Genomic DNA, 14,516 nt, shown 5'->3' with positions numbered 1-14,516 from the left:
GGCCGGGGCGGAAAGGCGCAGAGAACGCACTTCCGGAGTGGACTTCCGGGTTCTTTACCTCCTCTCCTTACCGCGGGTTACCTGCAGCAGCGGAGCCCTCTTCGGTTACATTGGAGTACTTGTCTTTCTTGCTCGCTTTTATGATTCAAGGCTTCTGCTTTCTTTTCCCTCCACACACCACCCCGTAGCAGGGTTAAATTGGGTATTCCCCTTCTGAGCAGTTTCTTACCCACGGTCGGCAGGATAGGGAGGGCAGGTGAGGAGTGTGCAGTTTCTGGAAGAGTGTGCAACTCTTCCAGAACTCCTGGTCTGAGGGCCCGTGACATTAAAATCTGTGGAGAACTTTTTTTTTAGGGGTCTTGGAAAAAGTAGGATGGAGTATCATTAAACTATGCTAGTTATGTTCCCTCTTCTCCATTCAGGTCTCTTTTCCTTGTATGTTATTTCTCACAACACAAATTGCTCCTTGGTTCTGTAAAACTACCAGTTAAAGCGACTTAGTCGCTGAGGGTTGGACTATTAGTGTATTTGTTAGGGATTGATCTGTTTTCTTTGCAACTCTGTATTTTGGGCTTCAAGACTCTCCAACCTATGTGGTAGGAACATTGGTTGAACTTAAACACAGCCAGCTCATAAACAACTCTTGTTTCCTGAATTGATTCCTTGAGTTGTGACTAGATGCTTGGCTTCTTAGGCAGTGGTGCATTTTGTCAGGCAGTGGTCTCTGGAAATTGGATTCCTCCCCTTAGCAATGTATTGGTTTGAAGAACCATGTTGGTTAGGTTATATTTTAATGATTTCCATAGGCAACTGGATCTAATTGTTGGGTGTATATTTCATGTACTTCTGAAAGTACTAGAGGTTCCCCCGCCCCCCCCCAAGGATAAATAAGTGTATTAATATCCTTAATTCTCAATTTTCATGCTGCACAGACAGGGTGAAACACTTTGCAAGTGGTTAAACACAGAAGGTTGCACTTTACTCCTTTTAGGTTAAAGTAATAAACAGACTTCTACTCTGTTTCAAAACCATGGACAGGCTATATATGAAGGGCTCAGAATCTTTCAATCACCTTTTTTTGGAGTTCTGAATAGTTTACAAATTACTGTGTAGCACGAGCCAGGAATGAAATATGTAATGGAAAATGCCCTGGTTGACTTAAAACAGGTTACGAAGAGGGAGGTCTAATGGAAATAGTGCTGCTTCTGCTTAGGATGTATTGTGAGTGGATGCCCAATTATGTCCTTTCAGGCCTACATAATGATCTGTATAATAGAAAGAGGGTTTTTCTTTTTCTTTTTTAAAAAAAGATTTTTATTTTTTAGAGATTGGGGAAGGGAGGGAGAAAGAAGGAGAGAAACATCAACTGGTTGCCTCTCATGTCTCCAGCTGGAAACCTGGGCTGCAGCCGGGGCATGTGCCCTGAGTGGGAATCGAACTGGTGACCTTTCAGTTTTCAGGCCAATATTCATTCTACTTAGTGACACCAGCCAGGGCTGGTTTTTCTCTCTGATCAAAAGGTAAGGTGATTACTTATTTTTTCAGGATTTCACTGGAATATTATTTGGGAACATATCATGGAAGTTCTGCGCCCACAGCTTATAAGAATTGGGGGACGGATTTATAGGAAGAATCCCATTCAAGAACAGACGTACCAACATGAAGAAGAGGATGAGGACTTCTATCAAGGTAATTCTAGTTGCTCTTTGGTCTGATTAGAAGTAAAAGTTCTCTGTATTGTAGAAGCCGTCCTTTGTTTTGTTTCATTGTGTTTCTTTCTATGTAGGGAAATTTGAAATGATTGGCTTTTCACAGATTTGTATTGACATCAAGGGGACAGATGTGTTTGAGTTGTTGAACTATGCAAGTTGTTGAAGTGTTTTCAGTTGCAGTTCATAAGTCATGTTTCATCTTTTTACAAAGGCTTAAGTGTAATAAGGGGTTATTTTAGTTAACTATTAATTTAACCATTAATATTCTGTGGCAAAAGTAACTTCTTTTATCTGTAAAGTTGTGAAGTAATATATATAAATTATTGAAGTAAATGAACATAAGTATTTTATCCAGTGCCCGATAATGTTAGCTATTCTTACTGTTATTTTTCTCTTCTTTGTAATCATATACAGGCAGTTCCAAATTCACAACTTTATTATTATGTAGGGATAATTTTAAGAAATAAACTAAGCAGGCCCTGGTTGGTGTGGCTTGGTGGACTGAGTGCCAGCCTGCAAACCAAAGGGTCGCCGGTTCCATTCCCAGTCAGGGCACATGCCTGGCTCGAGGGCCAGGTCCCCACTAGGGGGCATGGGAGAGGCCACCACACATTGATGTTTTTCTTCCTCTCTTTCTCCTTCCCTTTCCCTCTCTCTAAAAATAAATAAATCTTTAAAAAAACCTAAATAGTCAAGATGGGTTATAAATATTTTCAGGCTAATTAACTTGGCCTTTACTTTAATACGTAAATGGGCAGGGCCTTTCATGTTCTCAGCTTTCTTTTCCTTTTGCTTTATAAGCTTTTTCATTGGGTCCTAAGCCTTGTAGTTTAGTCATCCCCCTCATGTTTCCCATTGTTTCCCTATGCCCCCGGGGCCTTTGCTCTCCTTTATTTCACTTTGTCTCTGCTATTATTAAGTTCTCCCAGCATCACTCATACGTTAGGCACTGGAGGAATTTTGTGTCTTAAAAACAACAGAGTTGTACATTTTAAGAGGATAAATTTTATGTTATGTGAATTACATCTCTGTAAAAAAACAGTAAAGCTTTTAAAATTATGTCTTAGCTTTCTGGGAGAAAACAATTGGGAGAAACAGTGGGATGTATATACTACTTTTCCAAGGTTCCAAGACAGGAAGATTTGAAATAGTCATGTGTTTCTTATTCTTTATTTTTCTTCTGAGAGCATGTCACAAGAAATGTTAGAGCAGTGCTTTGCAGTGTAAAATGTCTGGCTTTTCTTTGTATGAGTGTTTTATTTTTTTTAAACCTTGAGACTGGTGGACAGCTGAGAAGGAGAAGGCTGTTGTCCACAGAGCAGCAGCTCTGAGCAACATGTTATGGTTTCTGTGCAGGCTTCGTGGAGTGTGCAGAAGAGCCCTGTGATGGCTACGAGGTGGTGCAGACCGAACAAGGTTTCCAGTGTACCCTGAGGGCCCCCAGCCTGCTCTACAAGTGAGTGAAGCCCTGGGCAGCTTCCTGGGAGGCATTTCCAGGAAACTCAGCAGGAAGCTGACTCTCCTTTCTTCCATACTTAATTGCGATGGTTGATTACTGATGAGAAGATAGTTGGGTTTTATATCCTAGAATTTATTTTTTTAATCATTTAAAACAATTTTATTTATTTGCTTTTAAAGGGGAAGAGAAGGAGAAAGAGAGGGAGAGAAACATCAATGTGTGGCTGCCTCTCATGTGCTCTCTACTGGGGACCTGGCCCTCAACCAGGCATGTGCCCTGACTGGGGAATCGAACTGGCAACCCTTTGGTTTGCAGGCCCGTGCTCAATCCACTGAGCGACACCAGCCAGGGCTCATTTTTTAATTTTTAAATTATAGTTGACATACAATATTATATTAGTTTTAGGTATATACACTAATGATTCAGTATTATACAACTTAACTAAGTGATCATCCTCATAAACCTTGTATCCATCTGACAGCATACATAGTTATTAGAACATTATTGACTATATTCCTGATGCTGTACTTTACATCCATCCCCATGACTATTCTGTAAGTACTAATTTGTACTTGTTAATCCCTTCACATTTTTCACTCGTCTCCCCAATCCCCCTCCCATTAGTAACCATCAAAATGTTCTCTGCATCTGTGAGTTTTTCTGTTCTGCTTCATTTATTTTGTTTTTAGATTCATTTGTTGATAGGTATATATTTATTACCATTGTGTTACTCATATTTTTTCTATTGATGGTAATGATTTATTTTTTTAATTAAAAAATTTTTTTAGTTGTATTTTTTTCCATTATCATTTAGTCTCAGGCCCTCCTCCTCCCCCCATGATCACCACACTGTTGTCCATGTCCATGAATCCCTTTTCCTTTTTTTTTTTGAAGATTTTATTTATTTATCTTTAGTGGAGAAGGGAAGGAGAGAGGGAGAGAAATATCAGTGTATGGTTGCCTCTGGTGCGTCCCCTGCTGGGAACTGGTCTGCAACCCAGGCGTGTGCCCTGTCTGGGAATGGAACTGCGATCCTTCAGTTTGCAGGCCTTCGCTCAATCCTGAGCTATGCCAGCCAGGGCTCCTTTTTCCTTTTTGATCAATCCCTCCCACCCTCTAACCTCCTCAGCCTTAGCTGTCATCCTGCTCTCTATGTGTGAGTCTGTCTTTACTTTGCTTATTAGTTCAGTCTGTTCATTGGATTCCACATATGTGTGAAGTCATATGGTATTTATTTTTCTGTGACTGGCTTATATCACTTAGCATAATGTTTTCTAGGTCCAGCATACTGTTGCAAATGGTAAAACTTTCTTTTTTTTACAGCTGAATAGTATTCCATTGTGTAAATGTCCCATAGTTGTTTTATCTACTCATCTACTGATGGACTCTTGGGCTGCTTCCATATCTTGGCTATTGTAAATAATGCTGCAGTAAACCTAAGGATGCTTATATTCTTATAAATTAGTGTTCTGAGTTCCTTTGGATATATTCCCAGAAGTGGGATCACTGGGTCAAAAGGTAGATACATTTTTAATTTATTGAGGTATCTCCATACTGTTTTCCACAGTGGCTGCATTAGTTTGCATTCCTACCAACAGTGCAAAGGGGTTCCCCTTTCTCCACCTCCTTGCCAGCACTTATTTGTTGATTTACTGATGGTGGTCATTCTGACTGGTATGAGGTGATATCTTACTGTGGTTTTAATTTGCATTTCTCTGATGATTAGTGATGTTGAGCATCTTTTCATATGTCTGTTGTCCATTTGTGTGTACTCTGGAAAAATGCCTATTCAGGTCCTTTGCCCATTTTTAAAAATATATTTTACTGATTATGCTATTACAGTTGTCCCATTCTCCTCCTTCACTCCCCTCCACCCTGCACACCCCTTCCCCATTCCCCCCTTTCATTCATGTCCATGTGTCATACTTGTAAATTCTTTAGCTTCTACATTTCCCATACTATTCTTGCCCTCCCCCTGTCTATTCTCTACCTACCATCTAAGCTACTTATCCTCTGTACCTTTTCCCCCTCTCTCCCCTTCCCCCTTCCTGTTAATAACCGTCCATGTGATCTCCATTTCTGTGGTTCTGTTTCTGCTCTAGTTGTTTGTTTAGTTTGCTTTTGTTTTTATTTTAGGTGTGGTTGTTAATAACTGTGTTTGCTGTCCTTTCACTGTTCATATTTTTCATCTTCTTTTTTATTTTTATTTTTTTAAATATTTTATTTATCTTTAGAGAGGGGAGGGAAGGAGAGAAATATCAATGTATGGTTGCCTCTCGTGAGTCCCCTGCTGGGAACTGGCCTGCAACCTAGGTATGTGCCCTGACTGGGAATCGAACCGCGATTGTGTGGTTCGCAGGCCTGAGCTCAATCCACTGAGCTACACAAGCCAGGGCTCATCTTTTTTTAGATAAGTCCCTTTAACATTTCATATAAGAAGGGCTTGGTGATGATGAACTCCTTGAATTTGATCTTATCTGAGAAGCACTTTATCTGCCCTACCATTCTAAATGAAAGCTTTGCTGCATAGAGCAGTCTTGGCTGTAGGTCTTTGGATTTCATGACTTGGAATACTTCCTTGCAGCTCCTTCTTGCCTGTAAGGTCTCTTTTGAGAAATCCACTGACAGCCTGATGGGAACTCCTTTGTAGGTGACTGTCCCCTTATCTCTTGCTGCTTCTAGGATTCTCTCCTTCATTCTAATCTTGGCTAATGTAATGATGATGTGCCTTGTTGTGTTCCTTCTTGGGTCCAACTTGTTTGGGACTCTTTGAGCTTCCTGGATTTCCTGGAAGTCTATTTCCTTTGCCAGACTGGGGAAGTTCTCCTTCATTGTTTGTTCAAATAACTTTTCCACTTGTTGCTCTTCCTCTTCCCCTTCTGATACCCCTATAATTTGGATGTTGGAACGTTTAAAGATGTCCTGGAGGTTCCTAAGCCTCTCCTCATTTTTTTGAGTTCTTGTTTCTTCATTCTTTTCTGTTTGGTTGTTTCTTTCTTCCTTCTGGTCCACTCCCTTGATTTGTGTCCCAGTTTCCTTTCCATCGCTATTGGTTTCCTGTACATTTCCCTTCATTTCAATTAGTTTAGCCTTCATATGTTCCTCTAATTTGTGACTAATCAACCAGTTCTGTGAGCATCCTGATCACCAGTGTTTTGAACTGTGCATCTGAGAGGCTCGCTATTTCTTTTTCGCTTAGAGTTATTGGTTCTGGGGCTTTGAGTTCTTCTTGAGACATGTTTTGGACTGTTCGTGCCTGTTATGTATGAGGAGCAGAGCCCTAGGTGTTCACCAGGGTGGGGCCACTCAGTTGCTGGGTTGTGATGCTGTATGTGGGGGTGGGGTCAGGGGAAAGCAGTGGCGGCCCTCGGGGCCCGCACGGTCTGTCGCACTGCCCGCGAATGTGCGACTGTGGTCAGTCTGCTGCTGCTGAGTTCGAGGCTGGGGCTTGTGCATTCTGTCCCACTGCTCACTATGCTAGTTTATCTGTGTGCAAATGTGTGACTGCGGTCAGTCCGCCGCTCCGAGCCTCACTGGGTCCGCCCAATGCGGGGCTGCCTGGATGCCTGGGGTTGGGGGATCTTGCTTGCCTGTCCCTGCTCTGCTGCTGGCTCTGCCCCTCTTACTGATCCGGTTGTCGTACTTCCATATAGTTCAATTTTCTGTTCTTTGGCTGTGTCTTTGTTCTCCAAATCTTGGTTGTATTCAAACTTGGTTGTGGGAGAAGGCACAGTGTTTCCACCTATGCCTCCATCTTGGCAGAAGTCCTATCTTCTTTTTCTTAGAGAAATTCCTTTAACATTTTATATAAGAAGGGCTTGGTAATGATGAACTCCTTTAACTTGACCTTATCTGAGAAGCGCTTTATTTGCCCTTCCATTCTAAATGAAAGCTTTGCTGGATAGAGTCATCTTGGATATAGGTCCTTGCCTTTCATGACTTGGAATACTTCTTTCCAGCCCCTTCTTGCCTATAGCGTCTCTTTTGAGAAATCCGCTGATAGTCTGATGGGAATTCCTTCGTAGGTAACTGCCTCCTTATCTCTTGCTGCTTCTAGGATTCTCTCTTTAATTAAATTTAATTAATTAATTAATTTATTTATTTTAGATTCATTTATTTTTAGAGGGGAAGGGAAGGAGAGAAGGAGAGAAATATCAATGTATGGTTGCCTCTTGTGTGTCCTCCACTGGGAACTGGCCTGCAACCCAGGCATGTGCCCTGACTGGGAATTGAACCGTGATTGTCTGCTTCACAGGCCCACACTCAATCCACTGAGCCACACCAGCCAGGGCCTCTCTTTAATTTTAATATTGGGTAATATAATTATGATGTGCCTTGGTGTGTTCCTCCTTGGGTCCACCTTCTTTGGGACTTTGAGCTTCTTGGACTTCCTGGAAGTTTATTTCCTTTGCCAGATTGGGGAAGTTCTCCTTTATTATTTGTCCAAATAACTTTTCCACTTGTTGCTCTTCCTCTTCCCCTTCTGGTACCCCTATAATTTGGATGTGGGAACGTTTGAAGATATCCTGGCGGTTCCTAATCCCCTCCTCATTTTTGTTGAATTCTTATTTCTTCATTCTTTTCTGATTGGATGTTTTTTTCTTCCTTTTGGTCCACACCATTGATTTGAGTCCCAGTTTTCTTTCCATCACTATTGATTCCCTGTACATTTTTCTTTATTTCACTTAGCATTGTCTTCATTTTTTCATCTAATTTGCGACCAAATTCAACCAATTTTGTGAGCATCCTGATTACCAGTGTTTTTAACTGTGTGTCTGATAGGTTGGCTACCTCTTTGTCACTTAGTTGTATTTTTTCTGGAGCTTTGATCTGTTCTTTCATCTGGGCCAATTTTTTTGTCTTGATACTCCTGCTATGTAGTGAGGGGCAGAGCCTTAGGTGTTCACCAGGGTGGGGCAACCCACATTGCTGCTGCATTCGACCCTACATGTGGGGGGGGTCCGAGAGGGAACAATGGCACTTGCTCCACTCTCAGCTGGATTTCAGTCACTTCCCCCACTACCCACAACTATATTGGGCCCTTCTGGTTCTGATTCCTGTGTGGGTGGGTTTGTGTACGGTCCAGGACCTGGTGCCTTTGCCCATTTTTTAACGGTTTCTTAAAAAAAATTATTTATTTATATTCAGAGGGGAAGGGGAGGAGAGAGGGAGAGAAACAACAATGTACGGTTGCCTCTGGTGTGTCCCTTGCTGGGAACTGGCCTGCAACCCAGGCATGTGCCCCGACTGGGAATCGAACCACGACCGTGTGGTTTGCAGGCCTGCGCTCAATCCACTAAGCTATGCCAGCCAGGGCTAACGGGTTGTTTTTTTTGGTGTTGGGTTTTGAACGTTCTTTATAAATTGTAGATGTTAACTCCTTTTGAGATGAATTGGTGAATGTGTTCTTTCATTTGGTGGGTTGTCTTTTTGTTTTGTTGATGGTTTCCTTTGCTGTGCAAAAACTTTTTAGTTTGTTATAGTCACATTTGTTTATTTTTTCTTTTGTTTCCCTTGCCTAGGGAGATAATATTCATAAAATACTGCTATGAGCAATGTCTGAGATTTTGCTGCCCATCTTTTCTTCAATTATTTTGTCTTTTAGATTCAATTGTTGATATATATTTATATATTATTTATATATAAATAATATATATATTTATTGCCATTTTATTATTCATATTTTAATCTGTTTTTTCTTCTTAGAAATGACTCTGACATTTCATGTAATACTGGTTGGTGGTGATGAACTCCTTTAACTTTTTTTTTTTTTTGGGTCTAGGAAGCTCTTTTATGTCCTTTGATTCAAATGATAGATTTATGGGTAGAGCAATCTTGGTTGTAGGTCCTTGCTCTTCATCACTTTGAATATTTCTTGCCAGTCTTTTTTTAGCCTGAGATGTTTCTGTTGAGAAATCAGTAGACAATTTTTTAAAAAGATTTTATTTGTTTTCAGAGAGAAGGGAAGGGAGGGAGAGAGAGAGGGAGAGCAACATCAGTTAGTTGCTCTTGCATGCCCCCACATGGGGACCTGGCCTGCAATCCAGCCATGCACCCTGAAAGCGAATTAAACTGGTGACCTTTCAGCTTGTAGGCTTCTGTTCAGTTCACTGAGTCACACCCGTCATGGCTCAGCTGATCCTCTTATGGGAGCTCCCTTTTAGGTTAATGACTTCTTTTCTCTTGCTGCTGCTAAGATTTCTCTGTCTTTAACATTCTGTATTTTATTTTATTTTATTTATTATTTTTTTAATATAGTTTATTGATTATACCATTACAGTTGTTCTATTCCCCCCTTCATTCCCCTCCACCCGCACACTCCCTCCCCCACCCTTCTCCCCCCTTAGTTTATAACCACGTGTCTCAACTTCTTTAGATTCTATATTTCCCCCACTATTCTCGCCCTCCCCCCATCTATTTTCTACCTACCATCTATGCTATTTTCTGTGCCTTCTCCCCCCTTCTCCTCCTCCCACCCCCCTGTTTCTAACCCTCCATGTGTTCTTCATTTCTATGGTTCCACTCCTGATCTAGCTGTCCTCCTGGTTTGCTTTTGTTTTAGGTGTGGTTGTCAATAACTGTGTGTTTGCTGTCCTTTCACTGTTGATATTTTTCATCATCTCTTTCTTATATAAGTCCCTTTAGCATTTCATATAATAAGGGCATGTTGATGATGAACTCCTTGAACTTGACCTTGTCTGAGAAGCACTTTATCTGTCCTTCCATTCTAAATGAAAGTTTTGCTGGATAAAGCAATCTTGGCTGTAGGTCTTTGGATTTCATGACTTGGAATACTTCTTTCCAGCCCCTTCTTGCCTGTAAGGTCTCTTTTGAGAAATCCGCTGACAGTCTGATGGGTACTCCTTTGTAGGTGACTGTCCCCTTATCCCTTGCTGCTTCTAGGATTCTCTCCTTCATTTTAGTCTTGGCTAATGTAATTATGATGTGCCTTGGTGTGTTCCTTCTTGGGTCCAACTTCTTTGGCACTCTCTGAGCTTCCTGGATTTCCTGGAAGTCTATTTCCTTTGCCAGACTGGGGAAGTTCTCCTTTATTATTTGTTCAAATACATTTTCCACTCGTGGCTGTTTCTTTCCCCCTTCTGGTACCCCTATAATCCGGATGTTGGAACGTTTAAAGATGTCCTGGAGGTTCCTAAGCCTCTCCTCATTTTTTTGAATTCTTGTTTCTTTACTATTTTCTGGTTGGATGTTTCGTTCTTCCTTCTGGTCCACTCCCTTGATTTGAGTCCCATTTTCCTTTCCATCGCTATTGGTTTCCTGGACATCTCCCTTCATTTCAATTAGTTTAGCCTTCATATGTTCCTCTAATTTGTGACTAAGTTCCTCTAATTTGTGACTGTACTCTACCAATTCTGTGAGCATCCTGATAAATAGTGTTTTAAATTGGGCTTCTGAGAGGCTGGCAATCTGTTGGTCGCTTAGAGTTATTGGCTCTGGGACTTTGAGTTTTTGCACCATCTTTTTGGCTGTTCGTGCCTGTTAAGTAGCAGGAACGGAGCCCTAGGTTTTCAAACCGAGCAGGGCAACTCAGTTGCTGGGTTGTGACGTTGTATGTGGGGGTGGGGTCAAAGAGGGACAAAGGCTTCCCTCCAGCGCCCGCCTCTGTGACCCCCACCAGCACCGCAGCCACCACTGTCACCAGGGCCACGCGCCCCGCTCCACTGCACGCGAGTGTGCCACCGCTGTCAGCCCTCCACCACTGGGTTCTCCCCCTGGGGCCTGCGTGGCCCGTCTCACTGCGTGCAAATGTGCGACCTTGGTCAGTCTGCCCCGCACCCCGACTAGATCCGGGCTGCCTGCGCTCCTAGGTCTGCCCTTCCCGACCCTGCTCCGCTGCTGGCTCTGCCTCTCTTACCGTCCCCGTTGAACGGTTCGTAGCTGTCGGACTTCCGTATAATTCGGTTTTCTGGTCTCTGGGTGTGTCTTAGTTCTCCAAAACTTTTGTTGTATCCAAACTTGGTTGTGGGAGAAGGCACAGTGTTTCCACCTATGCCTCCATCTTGGCGGAAGTCCTAACATTCTGTATTTTAAATAAATGTCTTGATGAGGGCCTCTTTGGATTCATCTTGTTTGGGACTCTGTGCTTCCTAGATTTATATGTCTGTTTTCTTCACCAAATTACAAAAGTTTTCTGTCATTATTTTGTCAAATAGGTTTTCAATTTCTTACTCTCTCACTTCTCCTCTGGCACCCCTATGATGTGAATGTTTGTTGCTTTTCTTGAAGTTGTTCCAGATGTTCCTTACACTACCCTTATTTTTTTGGATTCCTTTTTTTTAATTTAAAGATTTCATTTATTTTTAGAGAGGGGGAAGGGAGAGAGACAGAGAAGAGGAACATCCATGTGTGGTTGCCTCTTGCATGCCCCGCACTGGGGACTTGCCCCGCCTGCTACCCAGGCCTGTGCCCTGACTTGGTGCAACTCTTTGGTTCTCAGTCCTTTGCTCAGTCTACTGAGGTACACAGCCAGCACATGGATTCCTTTTTCTTTTAGCTGTTCTGATTGGGTGTTATTTTTTGCTTCCTTGTATTCCAAATCACTGAGTTGATTCTTGGCTTCCTCTACTCCACTGTTGATTTCTTGTAAATTATTCTTTATTACAGTTAGTATATCCTTTATTTCTGACTGTTTTTTTAATGGTTTCCATGTTCTTTTTTTTTTAAATCTTTAAAAAAAATTTATTTATTTATCTTTAGAGGGGAAGGGGAGAAAGGGAGAGAAATATCAATGTATGGTTGCCTCCCATGTGTCCCCTGCTGGGAACTGGCCTGCAACCCAGGCATGTGCCCTGACTGGGAATCGAACTGCAATGCTCTGGTTCGCGGGCCCATGCTCAATCCACTGAGCTACACCAGCCAGGCTCCATGTCCTTTTTTTATGCTGTTGAAATTCTCTCTGAGTTCCTTGAACATCCTTATATCCAGTGTTTTGAACTCTATACCTAGTAATCGGTTGTCTCGTTTTGTTTACTTATTTTTTTCCCTGTGTCTGTCACACACATGTCCACTTTCAGCTTTGTTAAGAAAGAGGTCTTTAACTCAGATGATCGCGGTTCGATTCTCAGTCAGGGCACATGCCTGGGTTGTAGGCCAGTTCCCTGCAGGCCAACTCCCAGCAGGGGACGCACGAAAGGCAACTGTACATTGATGTTTCTCTCCCTCTCTCCTTCCCTTCCCCTCTAAAGATAAATAAATAAAATCTTTAAAAAAAAAAAAAGAAAGAGGTCTTTAACTGTGTAACAGTTCCTTTCCCACAGAGGAATACCACAACTGCCACAACTGCCACCATCATCAGAACAGCTGCAGACCAGTAGCTGTGGAATAGTTTTTTTTTTTTCTGGAGTTCTGTTTGTTTTTTTTTTTTCATTTGGGACGTACTTCTTTGTCCCCTCATTTTGGCTGCCACCCTGTGTTTGTTTCTAGGAGCTGCTAAGTCTTCTGGTCTTGGTAGAATGTAGTAGGTGTTCTGTAGGGTCCAGTGGTGCAGCCTCCTTGATCACCCAAGCTAGGCACTCCAGGTCTCCCACCTTGTCCACAGTGGCGTGAGCTGTGTATACCCACCCCCCATTGTAGGTGAGCCTTGATGGGAGGGGTTTACTCCTAGGCTCATGGGCTTTCCACCAGGTGCATTGGCTTTGGGGCCCCTCGGGAGGTACAGGCCAAGGTCAGTCACTGCCTGTGCTCTGCCTGGGACCTCCTGGCATGAGCTATTAGAAAGCTATCTACAGAGAGCTGTTGCTTGTGCTGGGATTGGAGGTGCCCAGGCAAGGCCAAGCTGTGAACCAAGGCTGGCTGCTGCTAGTTACTGGCCTGGGGCCACTTAGCAAGAGGTACTGGGCAGACTGAAGCCAGATGAAGCCAGATGCTGCTGGATTATTCATTTATTTATTTTTAGAGGGAGGGGAAGGGAGGGACAAAGAGAGGGATAGAAACATTGATGTGCAAGAGATAACATCAGTCATCTGCCTCTTGCACACCCCCAACTGGGGACATGGCTCACAACCTAGGCATGTGCTGTGACTGGGCATCAGACTTGTGACCTTTTGATTCACAGGCCGACACTCAATCCATTGAGCCACACCAGTCAGGGCGGAGATGCTGCCTGTTTTATAGATTTTAGGAAAGTGAAGCATGAGCCAGATGGGCCATTTGTATGGAAAATCCTCTGGAAACAGCTTGAGTAGGCTCAAAAGTTGGATGGGGCCGGGTCTCAGGGAATCACCAGGTGGGACAAACAGTCCCACCTGTTTGGCCAGGTTGATGGAGACTGATATATGGCATCCACCTGCCAGCCAGCTCTGTGGGGGAATGAAGGGGCATATCTCAGTGAAGGAAAGATAGCTTCTGCTGGCACTTTTGTCTGGAAGAAAGCTGTCCTTCCAGCTCTTGGCCTGGATGCCAGGCAATTCAGTTCCACTCAATATGTTCCTGGTGTCTTTTGAGCTGCAGAGCTGGTGCTCAGAGTGAGTGAGTATAAGTAAGTCTGTGAGTGGGCTCTTTAGGAGGCACTGCCTGGGACTCAAGTGGGTCCTTTTCACTCAGTAACATTCCTTGCTGGTTTTTACAACCAGAATTTATGGGGACTTCTCTTCTTGGCACTGGAACCCTGGCCTGGGGAGTCTGGTGTGGGGTTGAGATCCCTCAATTCTCAGGGGGTACCTCCGTAACTGAGATATTCCTCCCTATTTTTATCTGTCACACATGGCTGTAGGATCAGCCTGTTCTGCATCTCTGCCCCTTCTACCAGTTTTGATGTAGGACTTCCATTCAGCTAGATTTCAAGCAGTTATGAAATGACAGTGGTTCTGTAGTTTAGTTGTAATTTTGATGTGGTTGTGGGAGGATGGGAGTACTGCATTGACCTATGCCACCATCTTGACCGGCTGTGTATGTCCTAGAATTTATAAGGACTGATTACATTTCAGTGTGTCATCATTCCATACATATCACCAAGTCCTATTAATTCAGCCTTTTAAGTGTCTTTTGAATCCATCACTTATCTCTTTGCTGACACCCTGCTGCGTCTTTTCTGGATTACTTCAAATAGCCTACTTACTGATTGGTTCTATACATTGATTCTTGCTCTTTTTCCAATCAGAGCAAGTGAAATGATCTTCTAAAAAGGCGAATCTGATTATTTTACTACCTCTGTTTAAAATCCATCAACATCCTTCCATTGAAGATGGAATTATGTTCCATTAGAATAATGGCCAAAACCTTGAACATGACTTATTAGCAGGCCCTGCATTTTTCAGTCTTAATTCATATTATTTTTCCTGGCTTTGCACTTAAGTCCAATTGGTTTTCTTTCTTTCTTTCTTTTT

At 42.7% G+C, this 14,516-nt stretch overlaps 1 protein-coding gene and 1 pseudogene across 5 annotated transcripts in view; one reads left to right on the top strand and one right to left on the bottom strand.

Annotated features, from left to right (window-relative positions):
• The window catches only part of ASCC1 (activating signal cointegrator 1 complex subunit 1), a 152,379-nt gene that overhangs the window by 286 nt on the left and 137,577 nt on the right, over positions 1-14,516 (top strand). For 3 of the 5 annotated variants that reach the window (XM_037055838.1, XM_037055839.1, XM_037055837.1), the window contains exons 2-3: positions 1,546-1,689; positions 3,069-3,168. In XM_037055838.1, the coding sequence (XP_036911733.1) occupies positions 1,578-1,689; positions 3,069-3,168 (212 nt within the window). In that variant the 5' untranslated portion in view covers positions 1,546-1,577. Of the gene's footprint in view, positions 1-58; positions 116-137; positions 257-1,545; positions 1,690-3,068; positions 3,169-14,516 lie in introns of those variants that run through there. The other 2 variants (XM_037055840.1, XM_037055841.1) reach the window with 2 other exon arrangements.
• On the bottom strand, positions 12,338-12,514 carry LOC118993517 (uncharacterized; annotated as a pseudogene).

The sequence above is a fragment of the Sturnira hondurensis genome, unplaced genomic scaffold (assembly GCF_014824575.4).
Source record: "Sturnira hondurensis isolate 20B ecotype Veracruz unplaced genomic scaffold, ASM1482457v3 Scaffold0008761, whole genome shotgun sequence".
NCBI classification, from domain to species: domain Eukaryota; kingdom Metazoa; phylum Chordata; class Mammalia; order Chiroptera; family Phyllostomidae; genus Sturnira; species Sturnira hondurensis.
Note: the sequence above shows the minus strand (reverse complement) of the source record. Positions and strands in the feature narration are given on the sequence as shown.